The sequence below is a fragment of the Cucurbita maxima genome, unplaced genomic scaffold, assembly GCF_002738345.1.
Source record: "Cucurbita maxima cultivar Rimu unplaced genomic scaffold, Cmax_1.0 Cma_Scf00026, whole genome shotgun sequence".
NCBI lineage: Eukaryota > Viridiplantae > Streptophyta > Magnoliopsida > Cucurbitales > Cucurbitaceae > Cucurbita > Cucurbita maxima.
In genome coordinates, this window is record NW_019272042.1 from 709,999 (window position 1) to 730,157 (window position 20,159).

The 20,159-nt window shown below is 39.6% G+C and overlaps 8 protein-coding genes across 16 annotated transcripts in view; 6 read left to right on the forward strand and 2 right to left on the reverse strand.

Moving 5' to 3' along the window:
* The window catches only part of LOC111498930 (TLD domain-containing protein 2-like), a 6,469-nt gene extending 5,735 nt beyond the window's left edge, over positions 1 to 734 (forward strand). For both annotated transcript variants that reach the window (XM_023150310.1, XM_023150312.1), the window contains one exon: positions 556 to 734. The gene's annotated coding sequence lies outside the window, so the exon portion shown is untranslated. The remainder of the gene's footprint in view (positions 1 to 555) is intronic.
* A 1,680-nt stretch (positions 735 to 2,414) lies between these two features.
* On the forward strand, positions 2,415 to 5,291 carry LOC111498929. Of its 6 annotated transcripts, none has more exons than XM_023150308.1 (5): positions 2,415 to 2,704; positions 3,728 to 4,495; positions 4,596 to 4,784; positions 4,867 to 4,989; positions 5,179 to 5,291. In XM_023150308.1, exons 1-5 carry the CDS (start codon positions 2,645 to 2,647, stop codon positions 5,284 to 5,286), a joined length of 1,248 nt encoding a protein of 415 aa, XP_023006076.1. In that variant the 5' UTR covers positions 2,415 to 2,644; the 3' UTR covers positions 5,287 to 5,291. The 6 variants fall into 6 exon arrangements, with proteins under 6 accessions (XP_023006076.1, XP_023006072.1, XP_023006073.1 ...); XM_023150304.1 differs by lacking the exon at positions 2,415 to 2,704 and adding an exon at positions 3,129 to 3,544; XM_023150305.1 differs by lacking the exon at positions 2,415 to 2,704 and adding an exon at positions 3,129 to 3,544 and having other exon boundaries at positions 4,599 to 4,784.
* An 897-nt stretch (positions 5,292 to 6,188) lies between these two features.
* Positions 6,189 to 7,994, forward strand: LOC111498937 (60S ribosomal protein L23). Its single transcript, XM_023150321.1, has 4 exons — positions 6,189 to 6,275; positions 6,538 to 6,822; positions 7,631 to 7,672; positions 7,762 to 7,994. Exons 1-4 carry the CDS (start codon positions 6,263 to 6,265, stop codon positions 7,842 to 7,844), a joined length of 423 nt encoding a protein of 140 aa, XP_023006089.1. The 5' UTR covers positions 6,189 to 6,262; the 3' UTR covers positions 7,845 to 7,994.
* A 132-nt stretch (positions 7,995 to 8,126) lies between these two features.
* On the reverse strand, positions 8,127 to 9,484 carry LOC111498934 (peroxygenase-like). The gene is made up of 5 exons (XM_023150316.1): positions 9,311 to 9,484; positions 9,070 to 9,219; positions 8,910 to 8,995; positions 8,623 to 8,843; positions 8,127 to 8,522 (listed from the first exon to the last, which is right to left on the reverse strand). Exons 1-5 carry the CDS (start codon positions 9,417 to 9,419, stop codon positions 8,369 to 8,371), a joined length of 720 nt encoding a protein of 239 aa, XP_023006084.1. The 5' UTR covers positions 9,420 to 9,484; the 3' UTR covers positions 8,127 to 8,368.
* Positions 9,485 to 9,638: 154 nt separating this feature from the next.
* Positions 9,639 to 11,768, forward strand: LOC111498935 (eukaryotic translation initiation factor-like). Of its 2 annotated transcripts, none has more exons than XM_023150318.1 (7): positions 9,639 to 9,904; positions 10,129 to 10,221; positions 10,348 to 10,516; positions 10,618 to 10,743; positions 11,044 to 11,109; positions 11,200 to 11,292; positions 11,390 to 11,768. In XM_023150318.1, the coding sequence occupies exons 1-6, from the start codon at positions 9,792 to 9,794 to the stop codon at positions 11,248 to 11,250; spliced, it is 618 nt and encodes a 205-aa protein (XP_023006086.1). In that variant the 5' UTR covers positions 9,639 to 9,791; the 3' UTR covers positions 11,251 to 11,292; positions 11,390 to 11,768. The 2 variants fall into 2 exon arrangements, with proteins under 2 accessions (XP_023006086.1, XP_023006085.1); XM_023150317.1 differs by having other exon boundaries at positions 9,640 to 9,904; positions 11,200 to 11,309.
* Positions 11,407 to 12,824, reverse strand: LOC111498938 (protein PROTON GRADIENT REGULATION 5, chloroplastic-like). Its single transcript, XM_023150322.1, has 2 exons — positions 12,298 to 12,824; positions 11,407 to 11,640 (listed from the first exon to the last, which is right to left on the reverse strand). Exons 1-2 carry the CDS (start codon positions 12,574 to 12,576, stop codon positions 11,536 to 11,538), a joined length of 384 nt encoding a protein of 127 aa, XP_023006090.1. The 5' UTR covers positions 12,577 to 12,824; the 3' UTR covers positions 11,407 to 11,535.
* LOC111498877 lies at positions 12,575 to 14,343 on the forward strand. The gene is made up of 3 exons (XM_023150231.1): positions 12,575 to 12,646; positions 13,262 to 13,408; positions 13,544 to 14,343. Exons 1-3 carry the CDS (start codon positions 12,575 to 12,577, stop codon positions 14,132 to 14,134), a joined length of 810 nt encoding a protein of 269 aa, XP_023005999.1. The 3' UTR covers positions 14,135 to 14,343.
* A 2,613-nt stretch (positions 14,344 to 16,956) lies between these two features.
* LOC111498928 (heterogeneous nuclear ribonucleoprotein 1-like) lies at positions 16,957 to 20,095 on the forward strand. Of its 2 annotated transcripts, XR_002720879.1 has the most exons (3): positions 16,957 to 17,416; positions 17,718 to 19,028; positions 19,537 to 20,095. XR_002720879.1 is itself a non-coding variant. In XM_023150303.1 (2 exons), the coding sequence occupies exons 1-2, from the start codon at positions 17,195 to 17,197 to the stop codon at positions 18,876 to 18,878; spliced, it is 1,383 nt and encodes a 460-aa protein (XP_023006071.1). In that variant the 5' UTR covers positions 16,957 to 17,194; the 3' UTR covers positions 18,879 to 19,264. The 2 variants fall into 2 exon arrangements, 1 of the variants encoding a protein (XP_023006071.1); XM_023150303.1 differs by lacking the exon at positions 19,537 to 20,095 and having other exon boundaries at positions 17,718 to 19,264.
* Positions 20,096 to 20,159: the final 64 nt, after the last annotated feature.

The following is a 20,159-nucleotide window of genomic DNA, read 5'->3' on the forward strand; positions in this document are numbered from 1 at the left end:
CCCCCCCCCCCCCCTCCCGAACGGGAAAACGAGAGAGAAACAGGGGAGACAATTGGATATGACAAGCTTGCAGTTATGGAAAAAGTAGCTGCAAGTTTGTTCGAGTATATCAGTGAGGAGAGCCATAGACTTACACAGTTGAATATATTCAGGGTATACTCAATAAGGTGCCTTTCAAAATGGGATTCCCTTGTTAGTTCGTAAGCCTTATCCTCCAATTAAGGTGTTTTGATATGATTTTTGGATGCCTTGAATCATCTTTTGCCAAAGCACCCAAGTCGCTATTACCGACGGAGAGGGGCAATCGAACAAGAATATGTCGAACTTGCTAAACCAAATCCTGACATGATAGGGGCATTTCAAAAGTAAGACAGCCTCTGTAGGTGTCCTGTAATTTGGTTGCATTGCATTATAGTTTTTCTTTTCATTTATTCCCTTCAGCCAGGGCCTCCCTCTTCTTTCCCTTAAAAATGACACATTTCATTTGCTTTTCTGCATTAGCATTTGTAGGCATCATCTTTCTCTAAGAATTTGTTTCCCCTGAAAACAAAACAGGAAGATTTGCAGGAGAATGAACACAGGATCCATGATTTTGAGTATAAATCAATGAAATATGCTTCATCTTTAGTAAAGCCAAAAAGTGTTCATAAGATCTTTGGATTGGAACAATATCACTGAACTGCACAACAGCATAAGGTTCAAAACATGAGTTAGGCCACTCTCTCTCTCTCTCTCTCTCTTATTTGTTATTTTTATACTTAAAAGTAGAAAAAAACATTGGTTGCTCTTTTAGAAGGGAATTTTGTTGCCAAATGTGGCAAATGCTTTAAGATCTACTGAATAATAACAAGCTTCGAGCTTGTTTGTCATTATCTTGGAATGTTTATGAAATCCTTTGGTTTCGCTTTGTTTTGAGTTACATTAGAACCTTGGTTCATTGTGTCTATACTTAGTTTAAGAGGATAGAATGTTTATGTTACATCTTTGAAACATTTAGCTCAAGTTAGGCTAAACGCTCAAGTTTGGCTCAATTTTAGCCTGTGTTTTTCTTTCGCACTTTGACCAAGGAAGAATACTTGGTTTCTTATGGTAGAATGTTTCTATTACGTCTTTGAAACATTTATCTCGAGTTTGGTTCAATTTTTAGCCGCGTCTGATGAAGGAAGAATACTTAGTTTCAGATGGTAGAATGTTTTTATTACGTCTTTGAAACATTTAGATTTGAGTTTGGCTTTTTCCTTCACACTTGATGAAGGAAGCTTCGTTGTTCGTTGAAAGTCATAGTCTCGACGTTGAAGATGAAGGAAGCCTCATCGTCTAACAAACCTTCGTTTGCCTAATGGATATATTTCATACGTTATTATTGTTCGAACCTCAACCAGTTATTAAAAATATAATTACAAATATGTAAATTCACAAATAGTTTTGACTTCGCAAATCTAATTACTATATATGATTCAAAATGAATCATCCCATTTTTATACGATCAACTTAAATATAGTTTAATTATTTATTCATTCATTTGGATTCAATGTTTAAAATATAACATTTGTTTTCGAACTCAATTTAGAATTATATAAATATTCTCAATCAAATCATATCTTACAAAAATGGTAAAATTATATAACAAAAGTTTGTCAAATCAAGACAAGGTTCTCTTTAAATTTGTTCATTAAAAGTAGCATATAAATGCATAAAGAATTAGAACTTATGTGACAATTGATCAGCTTAAGAATTTAACCAAAACTTTTTGGTATCTTGGCTAATCAACCCACTCTACAAATAAAATCTTATCTTCCTTTTAAACAGTAATAGTACTCGGATAGGTGTCGTCTTCTCACTCGTAACTCGAAACTATAAAAATTTCATTCTCGGACATAATTCCATATCAAAGATCAGATTTTAATTACCAAATGGTTCGAATATGAAGATTATTATGAGCTAGTTCATGAATTGGAGAGCAAAATAACCGTTATTATCGCTAAAAAAAATAACAATATTTTGTCAAATCAACTGAGCGTTTTCAAAGTAAAATTTCTCGGACTTTTACTATTTACTCTAATGCTGACACAGCTCAACTAGCTAAAACATTAAAAACGTTTCTTTCGTGAATAGTTTGGGCCGTGCAAAGTTGATTGGTTAAAAAAAGTTAATCATATTTATTAAAACATAAGTTCTCCACGTGTCATGAGGAGATGAAAAGCACGTTTAAACCAATTTAGAATGGCCCACCGCGACCATCGCGTTGACCACTCGTGGAATGCTCGGCTGACTGTACCGTCCAGACAGCCCCAAGATTTATATATAAAATAAAACAAAATTGTCCCATAAAAATAACGAACTCTGTATCCAGAAATAACAACTTTCCCTCTCCTCCCTCTCTTTCTCTCTCCAGACATATAATTATTTTCCCAGAAAAAAGAACTCACTCAGACACAGGAACAAGACGAACAAATTTCCCTTTCTCTGTCTCTGTTTTTTTTTTCTCTCTCTATAAAATCTCTGCCTCTGTTTTTCTCTGTTTGGCTTCGCATGGAGCTTTGTTGCAATTCCACTGAAACTTCATCTTTGCTGCTCCAGAATCCATTGTTCTTCCATTCTCTTTAAGTTTAAGACGACCCGTTTTGTTAATTATTGTTGAGTTATGTTGCACGAGGTGATCGTCGGCGGCAGCGGTTCCGAATCGGAGCAAATGCTTCCCACTGTAAGCATTTTACTCTTTAGTGTTTATTTTATAATATTCATGAGTGTTTGAATCAGCGGGTTTGATATTGAGTTACCATTTTGATGAATGCCCATAAGGTATTTGATGAAATTCCCAGCTGCCATTTTTAGTTTTTTGTGCTTGAAAAATGGGTTTGAATTCTTTTTCTTGAGAAATCTTGCTGTTAGAGCATTTCTGGGTTGGATTCTTATTCAAGATATCGTGGTTGATGAGCATCTCATATGGATTTGATTTTTAAATTCTGTTTGTTTGTCCAATCTGGGAAGTTTTTACCACTAATTCAAGCAAATTTTGTACTCCATTAGCTTCTTGCTTTTCTTTTTTGCACTCCCACAGAGCACATGAGCATAAATGCACGTCTTTTTCAGCTTTGCACAACAAAAATGGAGCATTAGAGACCATTCTGGTTGGTTTAGATTGTTTTACACTGTTCTTCTGCTTCTTTTACTGAGCTGCATATTTGAGAAGAAGAGGGGATTTATATGCTTGTTTGTGTTGTTTTTATGATTCCAATCTTCATGTTGTGAATATGAAGAATGGTGCGTCTTGCTTGTTCGAAACGAAGGTTGATTTTGGTGTAGTCTTGCCTAAGGGAATATCGGTAGAAGTAGATTCGTTCTTCTCCATCTATAAGAAACACCTCTTGTTCCCATTTAGTCACCTTTCGTCCATCTTCTGGTTGTGAATATGAAGAATGGTGATTCTTGCTTGTTCAAAATGAAGGTTGATTTTTGTGTGGTCGTGTCGAAGGGAATATCGGTAGAAGTAGATTCGTTCTTCTCAATCTATAAGAACCGCTCTTGTTCCAGTTTAGTAGAAGTAGATTTGTTCATCTCGATCTATATAAGAAACATCTGTTGTTCCTGTTTAGTAGAAGTAGATTCGTTCTTCTCGATCTATATGAACCGCCTCTTGTTCCTGTTTAGTCCCCTTTCGTTTTTGGTTTATGTATGCATGATCATGGCTAGAAGTTGATGTTGGTGTTTGATATTGTGTTTTCAGGAAGAAATCTCGAGTCCAATCAACGCTCAGATATATGATTTTTGTGATTCCGAGTTGTTCTCAGAGATGCTTCAAAACTCCGAGGAGTTCAATTCTTACTCGAATTGTTATTACGACAATAATTCATCATATGCTACAAATCTGCCTCATTCCCCAGATCAGGCAGATAACAATGGCAATGAAAATGGCAATACAGTCGTCGCTGCTCCATCGTTCGTACCGGCTAACGATGCATCGGCTACGACGAACATTACGACCAACAGTAATTTGACTACTATCTTTGATTGCCAAGAAGAACTTGACAATGATATCTCTGCTTCCATAGACTTCTCTCCATCGGATTCGTTTTCGATCGCTCAATATCTCACCATCCAGTCGGGGCAGTTCGACGTTTCTCAAGTGCAGTCTCAGATGCCATTACTAGATCCCATGATTGATGGGCTTCTGCAGTGTCCTATGGCTCCAGGAACTTTCATCGACGAAGATCTACCTTCGATTTACGTCGACGATTGCTTGTCTTCCTTCACTTCCTACATGCCATTGAATCCTTCCTCCCCTTCGTGCTCGTTCGTCGGAGCAACCATGCCAACTTACCTGCCTACGCCACCAATGAACCTCACTGTGTCATCGTCGTCGGTCGAAAATTGCGGTATGTTCCCGCTCCTCAGCGCAGAATTGCAACCACAAGACCTTGACTATCAAGGAGACAACTGTGGACTCTACAGCCAAGACTATATGCAGGGGACTTTCAATCCAGCAGACCTTCAGGTACTTAACTAACTAAAATCTTTTCGAACATAACACGTCTTCGAAAACGACGAACTAAACCATTCAACTCACGATCACGCTACGTTTTTGTTGTATATAGAAGGTACTTAGCGATGAGAATCTGCAACTGGCTGCTGGGGCAATGAACTGCACTTCATTAGCATCAGATCTCTCAAGCTTGAAGGACAGTACTTTCAAAGTTGGCAAACTCTCTGTGGAAGAGAGGAAGCAGAAGATTCATAGGTACATGAAGAAAAGAAATGAGAGGAACTTCAGCAAGAAAATCAAGGTATTTTTTCCTCTCCATCTCTCCCCCTCCCCTCTTTATATTCAAACTCGAGACATCGCTAATGATGGAGGCAAATTAACAGTACGCCTGCCGAAAAACGCTAGCAGATAGCCGCCCACGGGTTCGGGGACGGTTCGCCAAGAACGACGAATTGACGGAGAATCACAGGGCTGCTTGTAGCATCCATGAAGGAGAAGAAGAAGAGGTAAAGCTTCTCTCTAAGCCAACTTTTCAAAAGTCACGGTTAGGAATTACGACTCTCTACAATGGTACGATATTGTCTACTTTGAGCATAAGCTCTCGGGCCTTAATTTTGGGTTTCTCCAAAAGGCCTCATTCCAACGGAGATATATTCCTTTACTTATAAACCCGACCAATGCCTTTTGTTATGCAGGTAGTTGTGAAGGAAGAAGATAGCATGGTTGATTCTTCAGACATATTTGCTCATATCAGTGGAGTGAACTCGTTGAAACGCAGCTATCCAATCCAGTCTTGGATTTGATTTTATTTATTTATTTCTTTTTTTTTTTTTAAGTTGGTAATTAAAAATAAATTTAAAAAGAAAAAGAGAAAGAAACTACAATTTTGCAGGACCCAATTACAAATATGAAGAGATATGTGGTAGAGAAAGAGATAGTGAAAAAGAGAAGGGTCGTAAATAGAAATAAGTTTTGAGTGAGGCCCCACCTAGCAATTAGAAACTTTTCAATTTGTAGATATTTCCATCAACAAATTCAAAATCCTTGATTTGTACATGTTAGGGGTTTGTGCCCTCAAAGTTGCAATAAATTATATGTATATCTCCCAATTTAATTATAAAGCTCGTCTCGATTTTGTTTCTTTTAAGGTTTCAATCATGTTCGGATTATAAAATAAATAATCTATCGTCAGTTAAACATCGAAAATTTACTATTTCGACTTAGTTACAAGAAACACTTTTCACACTGACCCATGTGTTAGGAACCACGAACCTCTACAATGGTAAAACTTGACAAAACAGACATGAACGAATGAATTATCGACTTTTGAGGTAGTAGTTATTTTATCAACTAAATCATGCTCGGATTGCAAAATGAATAATCTACCATTAGTTAAACACGAGATTTTACCATCTCAACTTGATTACAACAAACCCTTTTCATAGTGACTCATGTGTTAGGAATCACGAACCTCCACATGGTATGATATTGTCTACTATGAACCTAAGCTCTCGTGACTTTATTTTTTTTTTGTTAGATAAAATAATTAAAATAAAAGAAGTAAAATTTCTATAAATAAAATTATATATTCAATTTTAAATTTTAATTAAAAAGAGGAAAAAAAAAAAAAAAACACAATAATCATAATTTAGCAGAATTTAAAATTAATTTTAATTTTATTCGAATTTTTGGCCGTAAACAAACCCTAGGTCCCATCTGTATATAAATGGCCATGAAAGATCATAAGTTCCTCTCAGATTCTCGTTTCTGCCGGCGAAAATGTCGAAGCGAGGTAAGCGAACCCTTGTGCCTCACCTCTTCGTTCTTCGCAGTTTCACCATCTAGATTTTGGGTTTAGGTTTCGTTTTCGTTCTTCCTGTGTTCTTTTCTCGCCGGAAAATCATGTTCTTGTTTCATTTGCTTTGGAAGTACCCATTTTTTGGGGCTTTTTATTGAATCTGTATCGAATCCACAATTTACTAGTGGAGGAGTGATCGATTTTCCATGTGTGAACTCTGGAATGGGTATGATCGATCTGCTTCTTGTTGGTGCAGGGCGCGGAGGATCTGCAGGTAACAAGTTTAGGATGTCACTTGGTCTACCGGTGGCAGCGACGGTGAATTGTGCAGACAACACTGGAGCTAAGAACCTGTACATCATCTCAGTGAAGGGTATCAAGGGGCGTTTGAACAGATTGCCATCGGCTTGTGTTGGAGATATGGTGATGGCCACTGTCAAGAAGGGAAAGCCCGATCTCAGGAAGAAGGTTCTTCCTGCTGTCATTGTCAGGCAGCGCAAGCCATGGCGGCGAAAGGATGGGGTTTTCATGTACTTCGAAGGTATATATACGATACATGTGTTTCTCTTGATAAGCTCCAAATTTGCTTGTTTTAGAAAGCACTATGGTACACATGTTCGAACTTGACCTGGATTTGTATTTGCCTGTTGACGTCTGATATCTATCACGTCTTGTCTTTGAACTCTTATTTGTGTCTTCAGGTTTTTGTTATTACTGGTTGCCTTGCTGAATTGTGATTGCTTGCAGTTGTTCGAACCTGAGAATCCCATGATTAACACGTCTGTTGAAGCTAGATAGATGTTTTCAGTCCATTTATTCTCTATTTCTAATATGGTTCTGTGAGGAATAGATATCAAACATATCCGAGTTTTGGGTTGCATAGATGTTTATTTTACTTTTCACTATGGGATGTAGTACCGGCGGCGGCTCATTGGGCTAAAATAACCAAAAATGCGGCCCCAAATATGCAATTATAATAGAAACCAAGTTTAGAAAGTAAAATCCAAAGCAACATGTTTTCAGTTCATTTGATTAAAAAGTTCCCAAGTTCGTCGTTTGGACCCCATCTATTTTCCAGGCATAAGTCATCTATCTTCCTTATTGTAACGGTTGAAACTGTTATGGGTCTTGTAATTTGACAGTCTTCATCATTGAAGATGTGTTGAAACTTTCACGCTCATATCCTCTGGCTCCTTGTGGACATAACATTGTTCATTTCATAATACTTCCATTCTTGGACTCATTCTGCCATTTAGTTAGTATGATATTATCCGTCTACAAATTTTGTTTTAATATACTTGTGTATATCACATCGGTATTTGATTTCGAAATGTATATTGTGGATGCAGATAATGCAGGAGTGATTGTGAACCCAAAAGGAGAAATGAAAGGTACGACTCATTCACCAGATGAAAATGCTCATTCTCCTAGTCTTTTAATCTTGCAAGGTTATGAAGTTCGTTTGTTGCTGCTGTTGCAGGTTCTGCAATCACAGGTCCCATCGGAAAGGAGTGTGCGGATTTATGGCCTAGGATCGCAAGTGCAGCCAATGCTATCGTTTAGTGTACGTCTAGAGTATCATTCTTCTCGATTCTGTGGTTATAACACCTCGTAATTTTTGATATCCTAGTGGTTTCTTTAAATTACTGTCTCTTCCAATGCGAGATTTAATGGATCATTTTTGGGTCAATGAATTAGATTCTGAACTGGCAATCATATCATTAATATTTTCCCCTTGTGTTCTTGAATGCCCTGCTATTGACTTCGTATGCCCTTGAGTGACCCATAAAACTACTACAGTTGAAGCTAAGAAAATTGAAGTTGTTTATAAGGGTAGATGAAGAATGAAGTACCCAAGACACCATGTTGCATATAAATACCTCAACGAAAGACATATATACATATAGATGACATTTAGAAGCCAAGACAAACAAGAAAAGAAATTAACACAACCAAAGCTCTTATTCTGTTGTTCCTTCTTGGTTACACAATCTATATATCAGTAATTTACAGAGGAAACATGAGCTGAGCTTAGCTGTGCATGAGTTGAGTTGGATAGTAGTAATAAACAGATGAGGAGGTTGAGCTCAATACATCTTGGACTGAGCACTCAGATTCATCTTGGCACAATACTCAAACAAGCTCCCATCATAACATCTCCTTATAGCCTCTTTAGAGAGAAAGCCATCTTCATCCCTAGCCAGCACGTATAGTATGAACCACTCGAGTTTGGATGCCACCCTGCGGGAGTCAAGAGGGCATGGCATGACAAAGACTTAGAACGATAGGAAACTAAAGAGTATTAACTTATGACATAGAAGAAAGAACGGTCAATGCATACCATCCGAAGGGATCGAAAGCTAGACGGTTGGCTTCAGTCATGTCCCATAGCTCACCAAGGGACAGCTTGTCCGGCTGTGTTCTAGCGTACTTACTGAAAATGTTCTCGAAATTCACCGCCACGTACCGTCCCTCAGTGTCATAGGTTCCAGTGTCGCTCCCATGCTTGTCTCTGTGAATGTTGTAAATGTAGATCGGGAGAAAGGGCGATGGGATCCATCCCTGCAAATTTCATCACATTATCAAATCTACTTCTTCAATTCTTTGGAGTTGCCACGATTTACTTACTTGTTGAGTACGGTAGCTCATGGCGATATTTATAACAATTGCCATAATTAGGGACACTAACATGTTGAATCCAATAGCTCTTAGCCCTTCAAAGATAACATTCAAAACATTGTTAGTATTGTTATTACAAAGCTTTGTGACTAAAAATGATGATAATCACCAACATAAGTCTCCCAAGGGTAAACGATGCCATTATCATCTTGGTCGAAGAAGGCGACATGCTGCTGAAGAACTGTCATTCCATAGTGATTATGCCCCACCGTCCCCGTCGGGTGGCTGGTGTCCGGCGCCACCAACGCCCTCGCCAAATCTGATCATTTCATAACCAAAAAAAGAACTATGAAACCGGGATTGTCTAAACTGTGATTTCAACGAAGTAAGTTTAGTTTTTGAGGGCTCACATGGCTTGGGGATTGTGGTTTCGAGGTCGTTGCGGACCCTTCGCTCGCGAGTGACGGGCGCAAATCGAGCCTCGGTGGCGGTGGCTTCGTTTTCCATTGATAAAGCCATGGCGGAGAGATTGCAAGCAGTGGCGGTGGCGATGGTAAGTGACTTTTCGGGAGATTTTATAAAGAGGGAAATTGATGAGAAGGGGATTGAGGTGGCTTTGTGGTGTGCCAACGTTTTGTTTGCTGCAGGCCTAGATCGACACGACCCATCTGTCCTTCGCCGCTCTCATTTCTCTTTATCTCTCTCTCTCTTTTTCGATAAGATCGACGCGAACCTTGAATTTTACGGGCCTTGGGTCCAGAGTTTTGGGCCGAGTCTCAACAGAATCTAACAAGTTTGAAGCCTAAAACTTCGTTGATTCATAAAAAATTTCCTATTCGTGTTCCTACCCCAATTAGTCCAAAGAAAAAGGGGGATTTCAGCGCCCAAGATATGGCCGGTGACGTAGCGGTGGAGAGTCCTGCGGCGGCGGCAATGGCGGCGGCGACAGAAGTAGGCGATTCCATTGAGCAGTCCCATATGTTGGAGAGAAAATGGACCTTTTGGTTCTGTGAATGTTTGATTAATCCACCACACCTAAATGGTGTGAAAGTTATCTTATTTATAATCAAATGAATTACAAAGATATGGAAATAGTAATAAATGGAAATAACAATAAATGGAAAGATACCTATGATAATAAAGCAAATATTAGATATTTGCCTTATAATAAAATATCAAATATAATATATATGGTAAACAATAATTTATTACTAAATATCCTTAACAGGTTCGATAACCAGTCGAGGCCGAAGCAAGGTGCTGAATGGGGCAGCTCTCTGCGCAAGGTCTATACCTTCGACAGTGTCGAAGAATTTTGGTGGTACGTCCTTCGATCCCCCTCTGTGCCAATGATTAAACTGGTTCTGTTTTCATTTTTCTTTGACGTTCTGCTACGATTTTGTTCATATTCTTTTTCTTCGATTTGTGATTCCGGGCTTTTGTACAGTTTTTACGATCAGATATTGAAGCCGAGCAAGTTGCCGGCTAATGCAGATTTTCACTTGTTCAAAGCTAGAGTTGAACCGAAATGGGAAGATCCTGAGTGTGCTAATGGAGGAAAATGGACTGTCACGAGCAGTAGAAAGACTAACCTCGATACCATGTGGCTGGAAACGGTATACAAAGACTAACCTAATCTCATTGTTGGTTGCATGAATTTGTGGTAATTGCTTGCTTTAATTTGGTCTAAAATTTCATGTCCTTCGTTATTGGGTAGTTGATGGCATTGATTGGGGAACAATTTGAGGAGTCTGATGTGATCTGTGGCGTAGTTGCCAGTCTGCGCCAGAGGCAGGACAAGCTTGCACTGTGGACCAAGACAGCAACAAATGAGGCTGTTCAGGTTAGTCGTTGTTAGTTTTGTAGATGGTAGCGAGACCGTGTCATCGCCGAGATTATTTCGAATTCTCAGCATAACGTTTGTTCACTATGATCTTGCCAACTATGATCCTTATCTTATATCAGCTCATGAATCTCTGAGAGATGTCCTGTTCTCTGCTTATACGAAAATTATAGCTTTTGTTGTGAATCTTTTGATGTGTGTGGATTACCGGTTGTGTTTTGCCCCTCTTGTTTGCTTAGAACTTCGTTTACTCAGTTCTAAAGACCGTCTAACTTATTCTGTACTTTCCGATCGATGCAGATGAGCATCGGTAGGAAATGGAAGGAGATTATCGACGTTACCGACAAGATTTCCTTCAGCTTTCATGTAAACTTCAGTTTTATGATTATCAACATTTTTCTCTTCTGTTCGTCCCATTTCATAGATTACATCTCTATTTGTCTCGGTTGGTTACAGGAGGATCTGAGAAGGGAAAAGTTGGCGAAGTCGTCTCGGTACAGTGTCTGATCATTAACTTGATCATGTTGAGCTGCTAAACTTTGAGGCAAGTTCTTTTTTTGGCTTTGTTTTTGAATCCAAGACACTCAATTCAGATGTTCCATGTATAATTGTATTGCATGTTTCCATAATCATGTTTAGAGAGAAGGTTATGGGAGAGTGTAATTTTGAAAAATGAAGCATTTCCTGCGAGTACTAAAAGAGTGAGTGTTTTGAGTATAGATGATATTACAGCTGATGAACTGAATGGAATAGAAAACAGGAGAAGGGCATAAGAAGAAGACGAAGAAGATCTCAGGCAAGGAATCCAAGTCTTTCTCCATTCTTCTTGGCCAGCCTGATTAGCCCTTGTCTTTGTTTTCCATCAGCTCCAATTGATTTGCAAAACTCTGTGATTACCTGACAAACACCAACACACATTCACACCACTTTCAAAATCAACAAGTACTCATATTGGTTAAGTTTGGTTAAAGTTCGATTGTTTCGTATTTGAAATTCAGTATCCTTCTCTTTTAGAGGTTGTTTAATCATATCGACAGGACCTTCCCTGGGATTCACTCGAAAAAGAAGAATGAAAGAAACGAGGGAGTGTGATCTCATGACCTCGAGACAGTTCTGCGCCATGGAGTGAAGCTTAGAGGAGTTCGACCACAAGGTCAAAATAAGTAAGTAGAGACCAACTCATGGGGACTAGAAAGATTCGGGTGCATGAGGTAATGAGCCTAACTATTTGTATAATGTTTAAAAGAGTCTGGTCCATGGGAGTTCGACCACAAGATTAAAATGAGAAAAGAGAGGACCAACGAATGAGGACTAGAAAGATTCCCATGCACGAGCCAATGAGCCTAACAATTTATACCATGTTTAAGAGTCGGTTGAAGCTTTTCTTTTTCTTCGTGTAGTTTTGAAACTATCCTCAAATTAGATGAAGGAATATATATCAAAATTAGAGTAATATAGCGTAGTGTTTAGTATATAAATTTTATGGCCTAACAAATAATTATTTCTAAACAAACAAATTGAGATTAATGGGAAAAGAAAATGAATAACCAATACCTGTGAATGTAAGGCAATTGCTTTGCCCCTAAGCTGATTGAAGCGCTTCTTGCCGATGATATTCCGAGTAACCACAACCAACGGCGCGAAAACCCCTTTCCCTTCATTCACGTTCTTCATCATCGGCCGGAACCTGACCGCCTTCCCCCCTCCCACTTGCACCGCGGCCGGCCTCGCCGCCAGCAGCGCGTAATCCTCGCCGGCCACTGAAGACCCCCATCCTCCAATGAAAGAAGACGAACAGCACAATCCAGTCGCAGAAATCGAAGTCGCCGCCATGGAAACAGCTTCTTCCGCTTCTTCTTCTTCCTCAGCTAACAGGTACGGTTCCAACTCCTTCTCCCTCTCAGTGCCTCTTTGCTTGATATTTGGATGTGAAATGGAGGCGAAATGTGGGTGAGGGAAATTGGGGATCGAGAGAGGGGTTATGAGCCACACACTTGGCTAGGGTTTTGGCGTTTTGTTTCAAAAGCAGAGTTGTGAATCCAATTGAATGGAATTGTTCATGCGATTGCTTCCTATGGTCCATAATTAGGGGAGAATATGAGCTTGTTGAATTCAATTGGAAAGGGGCCCTGTCTGCTAGCTTATCTCATCACCGTGGCTCCATCTCCGCCGTGAAGAAGACTAGACGACGACCCCATTTGAGATTCATACCTTAGCATAATTTTAATATTAATAACATAATATGTCACATAAATCCCTTGATCCCTCCCCATTTGACCGAGGATTCACCATCATGTTTAATGTTCCTTGTCTTTCATATTATATTTTTTAAAAAGATTTTTAGTATTTTGTATTTCATAATAATTGAGTCATTATGGTTTAAATTCTGAAATAGTTTAATAATCTAGTGATTATAGTAAGTTGTTATTGATGAAATCTCGTTAAATTTTAATTAAGATCTACAAAGACTAAATTGAAAGATTAAATGTTTGATTTAATTTATTTTATTTTTCATTAGCAAGCTTCTTACCAAGCCCTTGTCAATGGCGTCACTTGCAACCCACCTCTCTGCCTCCCTCATCCTCGCCCCCATCGGCGTTCGTCGGCTCCTCGGTTCTTCCTCCATTTACCTCAACAACCCATCTCTTTGCCGATCAAAAATCTGGTACTTATCCGAACCCAAATGGAAGAATTGCGACTTATATTCCCTCCTCCTCCTCCTCCCTATCGCCGCCTTCTCCGAAATTTTCCTTTTCATCGCGTTTTCCGGTAACCCTACTACAGGCTCGCATTTTCCCAGCAATCAGTCGCCATTTTCTTCTTCTGGGCGCTTGCGATTCTCATCATTTTGCGGGAAAATCTCGGTCCTCTTCTTGTAAGTGAGAGTTTCATCTTCGTTTTCGCCGGAGTTGCGTTTCTTGTTGAGTTTTCCGTGATTGGTAAGGGGATTACTGGTCTTGGTGGTGATTTGTATCACATTTCTGGAGGATTAACCCTTCTTTGCGCTTGTTCCTGCTTGTTTTTATCTATGAAACCGTCTGCATTTTTCGCTGAATTTCTACTTTCCTCTGGCTTAACGTTTAAGGGCACATGGCTGTTTCAAATTGGCTTGTCTTTGTATACCGATGCATTTGCTTTGAAGGGTTGTCGTGCAATGTTGGTGTTGCCTGCTACTGGTGACGCTTTTGTACAATGTGATCTTGAGGAAGATGGTCTGAGGGGCATTGCTTTGATGAACCTAATATTCATTGGCCATGTTGTTTTAGTTTTGATATTGGGTTTAGGTTTGATTGGCTTGTTGTCCAGCAACAGGAATTTTAGGATCGGCCAGGGAAGTGGCCCATTGTTGGCTGAGCTTGGACAGGAGACTGTTGATTCGCTCAGCTCCTGAGCTTGAAATGGACTGAAGGTGTAGCTACACATTCTTGACGGTATTCTTCATATCATTATGTCATTATGTTGAAGAACAAATGATTTGTTCATTCATGCTTTAGGCCACAGTAAATGTTTGTAAGTTTCTCTGTTTTTTAATCTTCTTTTTGAAGTATTGATTAATAGAGAATTTAGTAGATTAGTTTACCTCGTAGTTCATTATGTCCACTAGCTTATCATCTTGTTCTTGCTACTTTTTGGCCGAATTATATGCTTTCATGTGGTAGTAGAAATGAACAAAAAAGAATATAATTGTGAGATCCTACATAGGTCGAAGAGGGATACGAATCATTCCTTATAAAGGTGTGCAAAAACTCTCCATAACAAACGTGTTTTAAAACCTTGAGGGAAATCCTAAAGAGGACAATATCTGCTAGTGGTAGGCTTGGGCTCTTACCAATGGTATCATAGCCAGTCACCGGAAAGTGTGCCAATGATGACGTTGGCCCCTAAGGAGAGTAGATTGTGAGATCCCACGTTGATTGGAGAGGGGAATGAAGTATTCCTTATAAGAATGCGGGAACCTCTACATAACAGATGTTTTAAAACCTTGAGGGGAAGTTCAAAGAAGACAATATCTGCTAGCGGTAGGCTTGAGTTGTTACAAATGGTATCAGAGTCAGTCACCGAACGGTGTGCCAGCGAGGATGTTGGGCCCCCAAGAAGGGTGGATTGTGAGATCCCACATTGGTTAGAGAGGGGAACAAAATTACTTAGAAGGGGAACGACACATTTTAAAATTTTGAGAGGAAGCTCGAAAGGGAAAGTCCAAAAAAGACAATATCTGTTAGCAGTGAGATTGGGCGATTACGGTACTGCTTATCTCTCTATCTCTAAAACCTGCCATTCATCTCCATCAGGCAGAAGTAACCAATCGTAATATCGATTTCGGCTGTGCCTAGTTAGTGTGTCTGCTATGCAGGATTATGGTTTTGGCTGCAGTTTAGAATGAAGAAAGTCTTCATCTGTCTATCTGCATAACAGTGGCATCCATTGGATAGCACAATTGTTTCTGCTGTGTTACTTTTGTTTCCAAATCATCTGTCTATCTGTATGTTGTGAGGAACATTAAGGTGTTCCTCAATATCTGTGTTCATAAATTTGAATCTAAAGGGTTAGTTTACTTTGGCATGTGGACCAGACTTCCTTTAGTAGCTGCTTATCACTGGGGTAGGGGCTAACGCAATATGTTCGCCTTAGAATTTGTATCATTCATTGCCATGTTGCTATGTCGTGGAATATCGTGAAATATCCAATCTCAGTTTTTGCTTTCCAAAGAAATAGTTCTTTAGCCTTGTAACCCGTGCTTAGGATGACTTTAGGCTCGATATATTTCCTTTGGCTACACACTACGAATGCAGAGTAGCGAATAAGGATCCTGGTGCCAACCCATCTTTTCTGATTCCCTTCTCCAACCAATGTGAGATTTCAAAATCCACCCCCTTTAGGGGTCGTGTCCTAGTCACTGCCTGGTTTCTTGCTCTGATACCATTTGTAACCGTCTAAGTCCACTGTTAGCAAATATTATCATTTTTTGGATTTTTTGTTCCAGGCTCCCCCTCAAGGTTTTAAAACGCGTCTACTAGGAAAAAGTTTCCACACTTGTAGGGAGTGCTTCGTTCCTTCCTCCAACTAACATGGGATCTCACAAAATTTGACTCAAGCTTATTTATGTATCCAAAGTTTGCATTTCTCATTTCATCGAATTAGTTTGATAGTTCGATTTGAGCTACCTTATGAAATTATAGTCTTGAAATTATAGTCTTGAAATGCTTCTTGAATTCGATGTTCGAGGAGTTATGGGGATAGCTTTTAACTGTGATGGACCTTTCATCGACATTGCTTTCAATGCTTACAATAACCGAAACGAGCAAGAAAACACTCCATTTAGTACGTGCAGAAGCTCAGGAATGGTCCAGGTACAAAGCCAGACAAGAAGGGAAAGGAAATGCTTGGCCCCAGAGTAGTTTGAATAAGGTAAGAATAACGTTGGCGCTTTGTAATGAATGCAGGGCCAAGCATGTGGGTGCCTACACAGTTTTATTCTCTTTTTCTTTTTTCAATTTTTAAGTGTCTTATTGTCTTTTTAGTTGTCATTTTCTTCCCCTTATGTATACGAATGCACACCTTTTCTCCTATTTTTTACGATCGTGTATTCATAAGACTTGAGAACTTGACAGTGTGTGTTCATAAGACTTGAGAACCTGACAGGTTCAGACAACTCAACCCAAATCATAAATATAGGGTAAGGTCAATCACCACGTGTATTAACAAATATGGCATGACATAAAAAATCTATCGAATCAAAAGTCTTGCAACGGACAAAAAATCTATCCTATCAAAAGTCTTGCAAAAGTTAAAATTAGTATCGGATGAAAATACTTTATTTCCTTAACACGACATTATACAAATTAATCAATCATTTTTTAATGAGTCCATAAATAAAGAACTAGATACCGTTTTTTGGTATAATATTCGAAAGAATATTATGAAAATGAAATTCAAAGAAGAAATTTACCATTTTTTTTAAATAGAATATTAAATGCAAAAAAATATATGCATATTAATAAATAATTGGCCACCAATATTGAGACACATTAGATTTCATTCTAACACCATTGGTCTTCACTCTCGTGCAAATCACGTGACTAACAAACCAATCTTGACCGTTAATTGAACTTTCTTGCATTGAAACAAACCAATCTTGATCGTTCAAATGGCATACCGTCCACTCTCTCAAACCCTACTCCTACAGAGAAAAGCACTCTTTTTATTACCATCAGATTCACCAAAGCTCTCTCTCTCTCTCCTCATTCCTCTCTCTCTCTCTCCTCTCTTTGTTCTTCCTTGAAGCCCCCAGTCGGCTACAAACCCTCTTCTCTCTCCATTTCCCCCCTCCGAAATCCTTTCCCCATAACCCAGAAAACGAATTTCAATTTTCAGACCGAAGCTGAGGAAGAACACCCGAATCGATTTCTCCATTCATTTGGGTATCTCGTGAAAACCAGGGAAAGGGGCAATGGATTCGGATCAGGGGAAGCTTTTCATTGGTGGAATTTCATGGGAAACCTCCGAGGATAAGCTTAAGGACTACTTTAGCAACTATGGTGAAGTGATGCATACGGTGGTGATGAGGGATAAGATCACTAGCAGACCTAGAGGGTTTGGGTTCGTCGTTTTCTCAGATCCCTCTGTTCTCGATCGAGTTCTTCAGGATAAGCACACCATCGATGGTAAAACGGTGCGTCAGATTCCCTTTTTTTACTTTCTTCTTTCCATATTTGGAGTTTTGGCCTTTTTGATTTCTGATTTGGCCCTTTTTACGATGATTCTGGTTGGTGCATTGTTTTGTTCATCAGGCGAGGGATTGACAAAAGGGTCCGAGTTGTTCTGTAATTTCATTTCAGCGTAGTTTATGTTTCCAATATGATCTTGAAACATCAGAAATGGGTTGCTATGAATCTGTGGAGTTTATACTTTAATCTTCTGTAGTCATATTTGTTTAGTTACATTTTAGCATTTGTATTTATATTCTTTTATAGGTTGAGGCCAAGAGGGCCTTATCACGGGAAGAACAGCAGACCCCTGCTAGAGCAAGCAATTCTAATGCTACTAGGAATTCTGGTGGTGGTGGTGGAGGAAACATGAGGACTAAAAAAATTTTTGTTGGGGGATTGCCTCCAACATTAACTGAAGAAGGATTTAAAGAGTACTTTGAGGCGTATGGCCATGTAACCGATGTCGTAGTCATGTATGATCAAAATACTAGGCGTCCACGGGGATTTGGATTTATATCGTTTGATACTGAAGAAGCTGTTGACAGGGTTTTGCATAAGACATTTCATGATTTGAATGGTAAACAAGTAGAAGTTAAGCGTGCCCTTCCTAAAGATGCTAATCCAGGTGCGGGTGGTCATTCAATGGGTGGCAGTGGTTATCAAGGTTATGGGTCTTCTGGTGGTGTTAATTCGAATTCTTATGATAGTCGTATGGATTCGAGTAGGTATATGCAATCTCAGGGCTCTGGTGGAGGGTTCCCACCTTATGGTTCCTCTGGATATAGTAATCCTGGGTATGGGTATGGTTCATCGAACAATGGCATGGGATATGGTGGTTATGGAAGTTACAGCAGTTCGAATACTGGGTATGGCGCCCCTGCAGCTGTAGCCTACGGTAACCCGAATGCTGCTAATGCTGGTTATGGGAGTGGTCCTCAAGGTGGACCGAGAAGTTCATGGTCCACTCAAGCTCCCTCTGGGTATGGAGCCATGGGTTATGGTAATGCTGCTCCTTGGGGTGGTGCTCCTGGAGGCAATGCTGGAGCTGGCAGTGGAGGACCTGGATCTGCACCCACTGGTCATTCTCCTGGTGGAGCTGCTGGGTATGGAAACCAGGGTTATGGATATGGTGGGCTTGGAAATCAAGGTTATGGTTACGGTGGAGGCGATGGCTCGTATGGGAGTCAATCTGGTTATGGTGCAGGTGGAGGACGGTCTGGTAGTGCCTCAAATAGCAACGTCGGGGGTGCTCCAAGTGGGGGAGAGTTACAAGGGAACAGTGGTGGTTACATGGGAAATGGCTATGGGGATGCTAATGGAAACAACACTGGTTATGGAAATGCTGCATGGAGATCTGATGGAGGACAAGTAGGTTATACAGGTGGTTATGCTGGTGGACAAGCTCGGCAAGCCCAACAACAGTAATTCAATGATCAAAAGTAAACTGGATCGTGCCATGTTCTGTGTATCCGTGTTTGTTTTATGAGATCGATGTTTTCAAGTTGCTTATGGAAAAAAAGAGGTTTTCTTGCTGCTGACTGAAACGGTGGCCCGATTTGTAACACAATGAGCCTGGTGGGGTTGCTTGAATCCAAGTAGCTTGCAGTATTAATTTTTCTAGTCTAAAATAAGTAGCTGTTTTAGAAGTTTATTCGATGATGCTTCGGTTATTTAGTATTTTGTTGCGGAACGTAGTTAAATTTGGTCTCTTTATGAATGTCTTTTTTAGCTATCTGTGATCGATTTTCATCTTTTCACTTTGTTTGAGTTGTAACAATTTGTTTCCTACTTATATATTCAGATATTTTTTATGTTTTTCTTGTCCTTTAGATCGTCTAGATCATCTGTCGTAGACGGTATGAAGAACTAGGTGATAGATGTTTCATTCTTTATCTTACATTTGAAGTAGGAATACAAAAGGTGTAGTGTAGTGTAGAGTAGAGAGAGTTGTAGTGATAGATGATAGTGTTGGAGGCCTCGCTATTGGGTCTATCATTTGTATGGTTAGACCTAATCGTAGTCGTAGTTGGCTCTTTAACAATGGCATAATCATTTTCCCCCTCTATTTCCCCTTGTGTTACAGGAGGGATGCCCGGAGTTGTAAAAGTGGAGTCGAGAGAGTCCACTCATGACTGAACACAGGCTTCGTAGTGAAGGACCGTGTTCGGGATGTGTGTGTTCAGCATTTATGGAACTCAAGGGAGGACCTCTAATCGGTTGAAATATTGGATTTACCCCCCCTGGAACCGAATATGTTCTTCTGCAAGGCCTTGCCAACACTATCAAGTATTCCAAATCTCTGGCATTGTGAGTCATTAGTTTATAGTTATTCTTCTCAAGGTTATTGAATCCATTCCTTCAAGACTTGGTTATGTAGGCTACTTGGTATTAACTTGGTATTAACTATGAGTAGGTATTGATTTAAAGCTTCTTAGCCATTTCTCTTCTGTCAATAATTAGCTAACAATAGCCTGTGTAGATTAGCCTGTATAGAATTGCTTCTGCTCTTACCTTTTCTTGTTGGTAAAGTAGCAACTGGTTCAATATATTCCTTTGCTATTTTGCTTCAAGGTCGACGATTTGTCGTAAAGATCTCGGTTTTAGAACTGCTATTAGGTGAATATAATGGTCTTTCTGCTGTTCCTTTGAAGTTTTTTTAACTGCTTTTCGATCCTGTTGGGGGGCGATTATGAATCTAATCTTTCT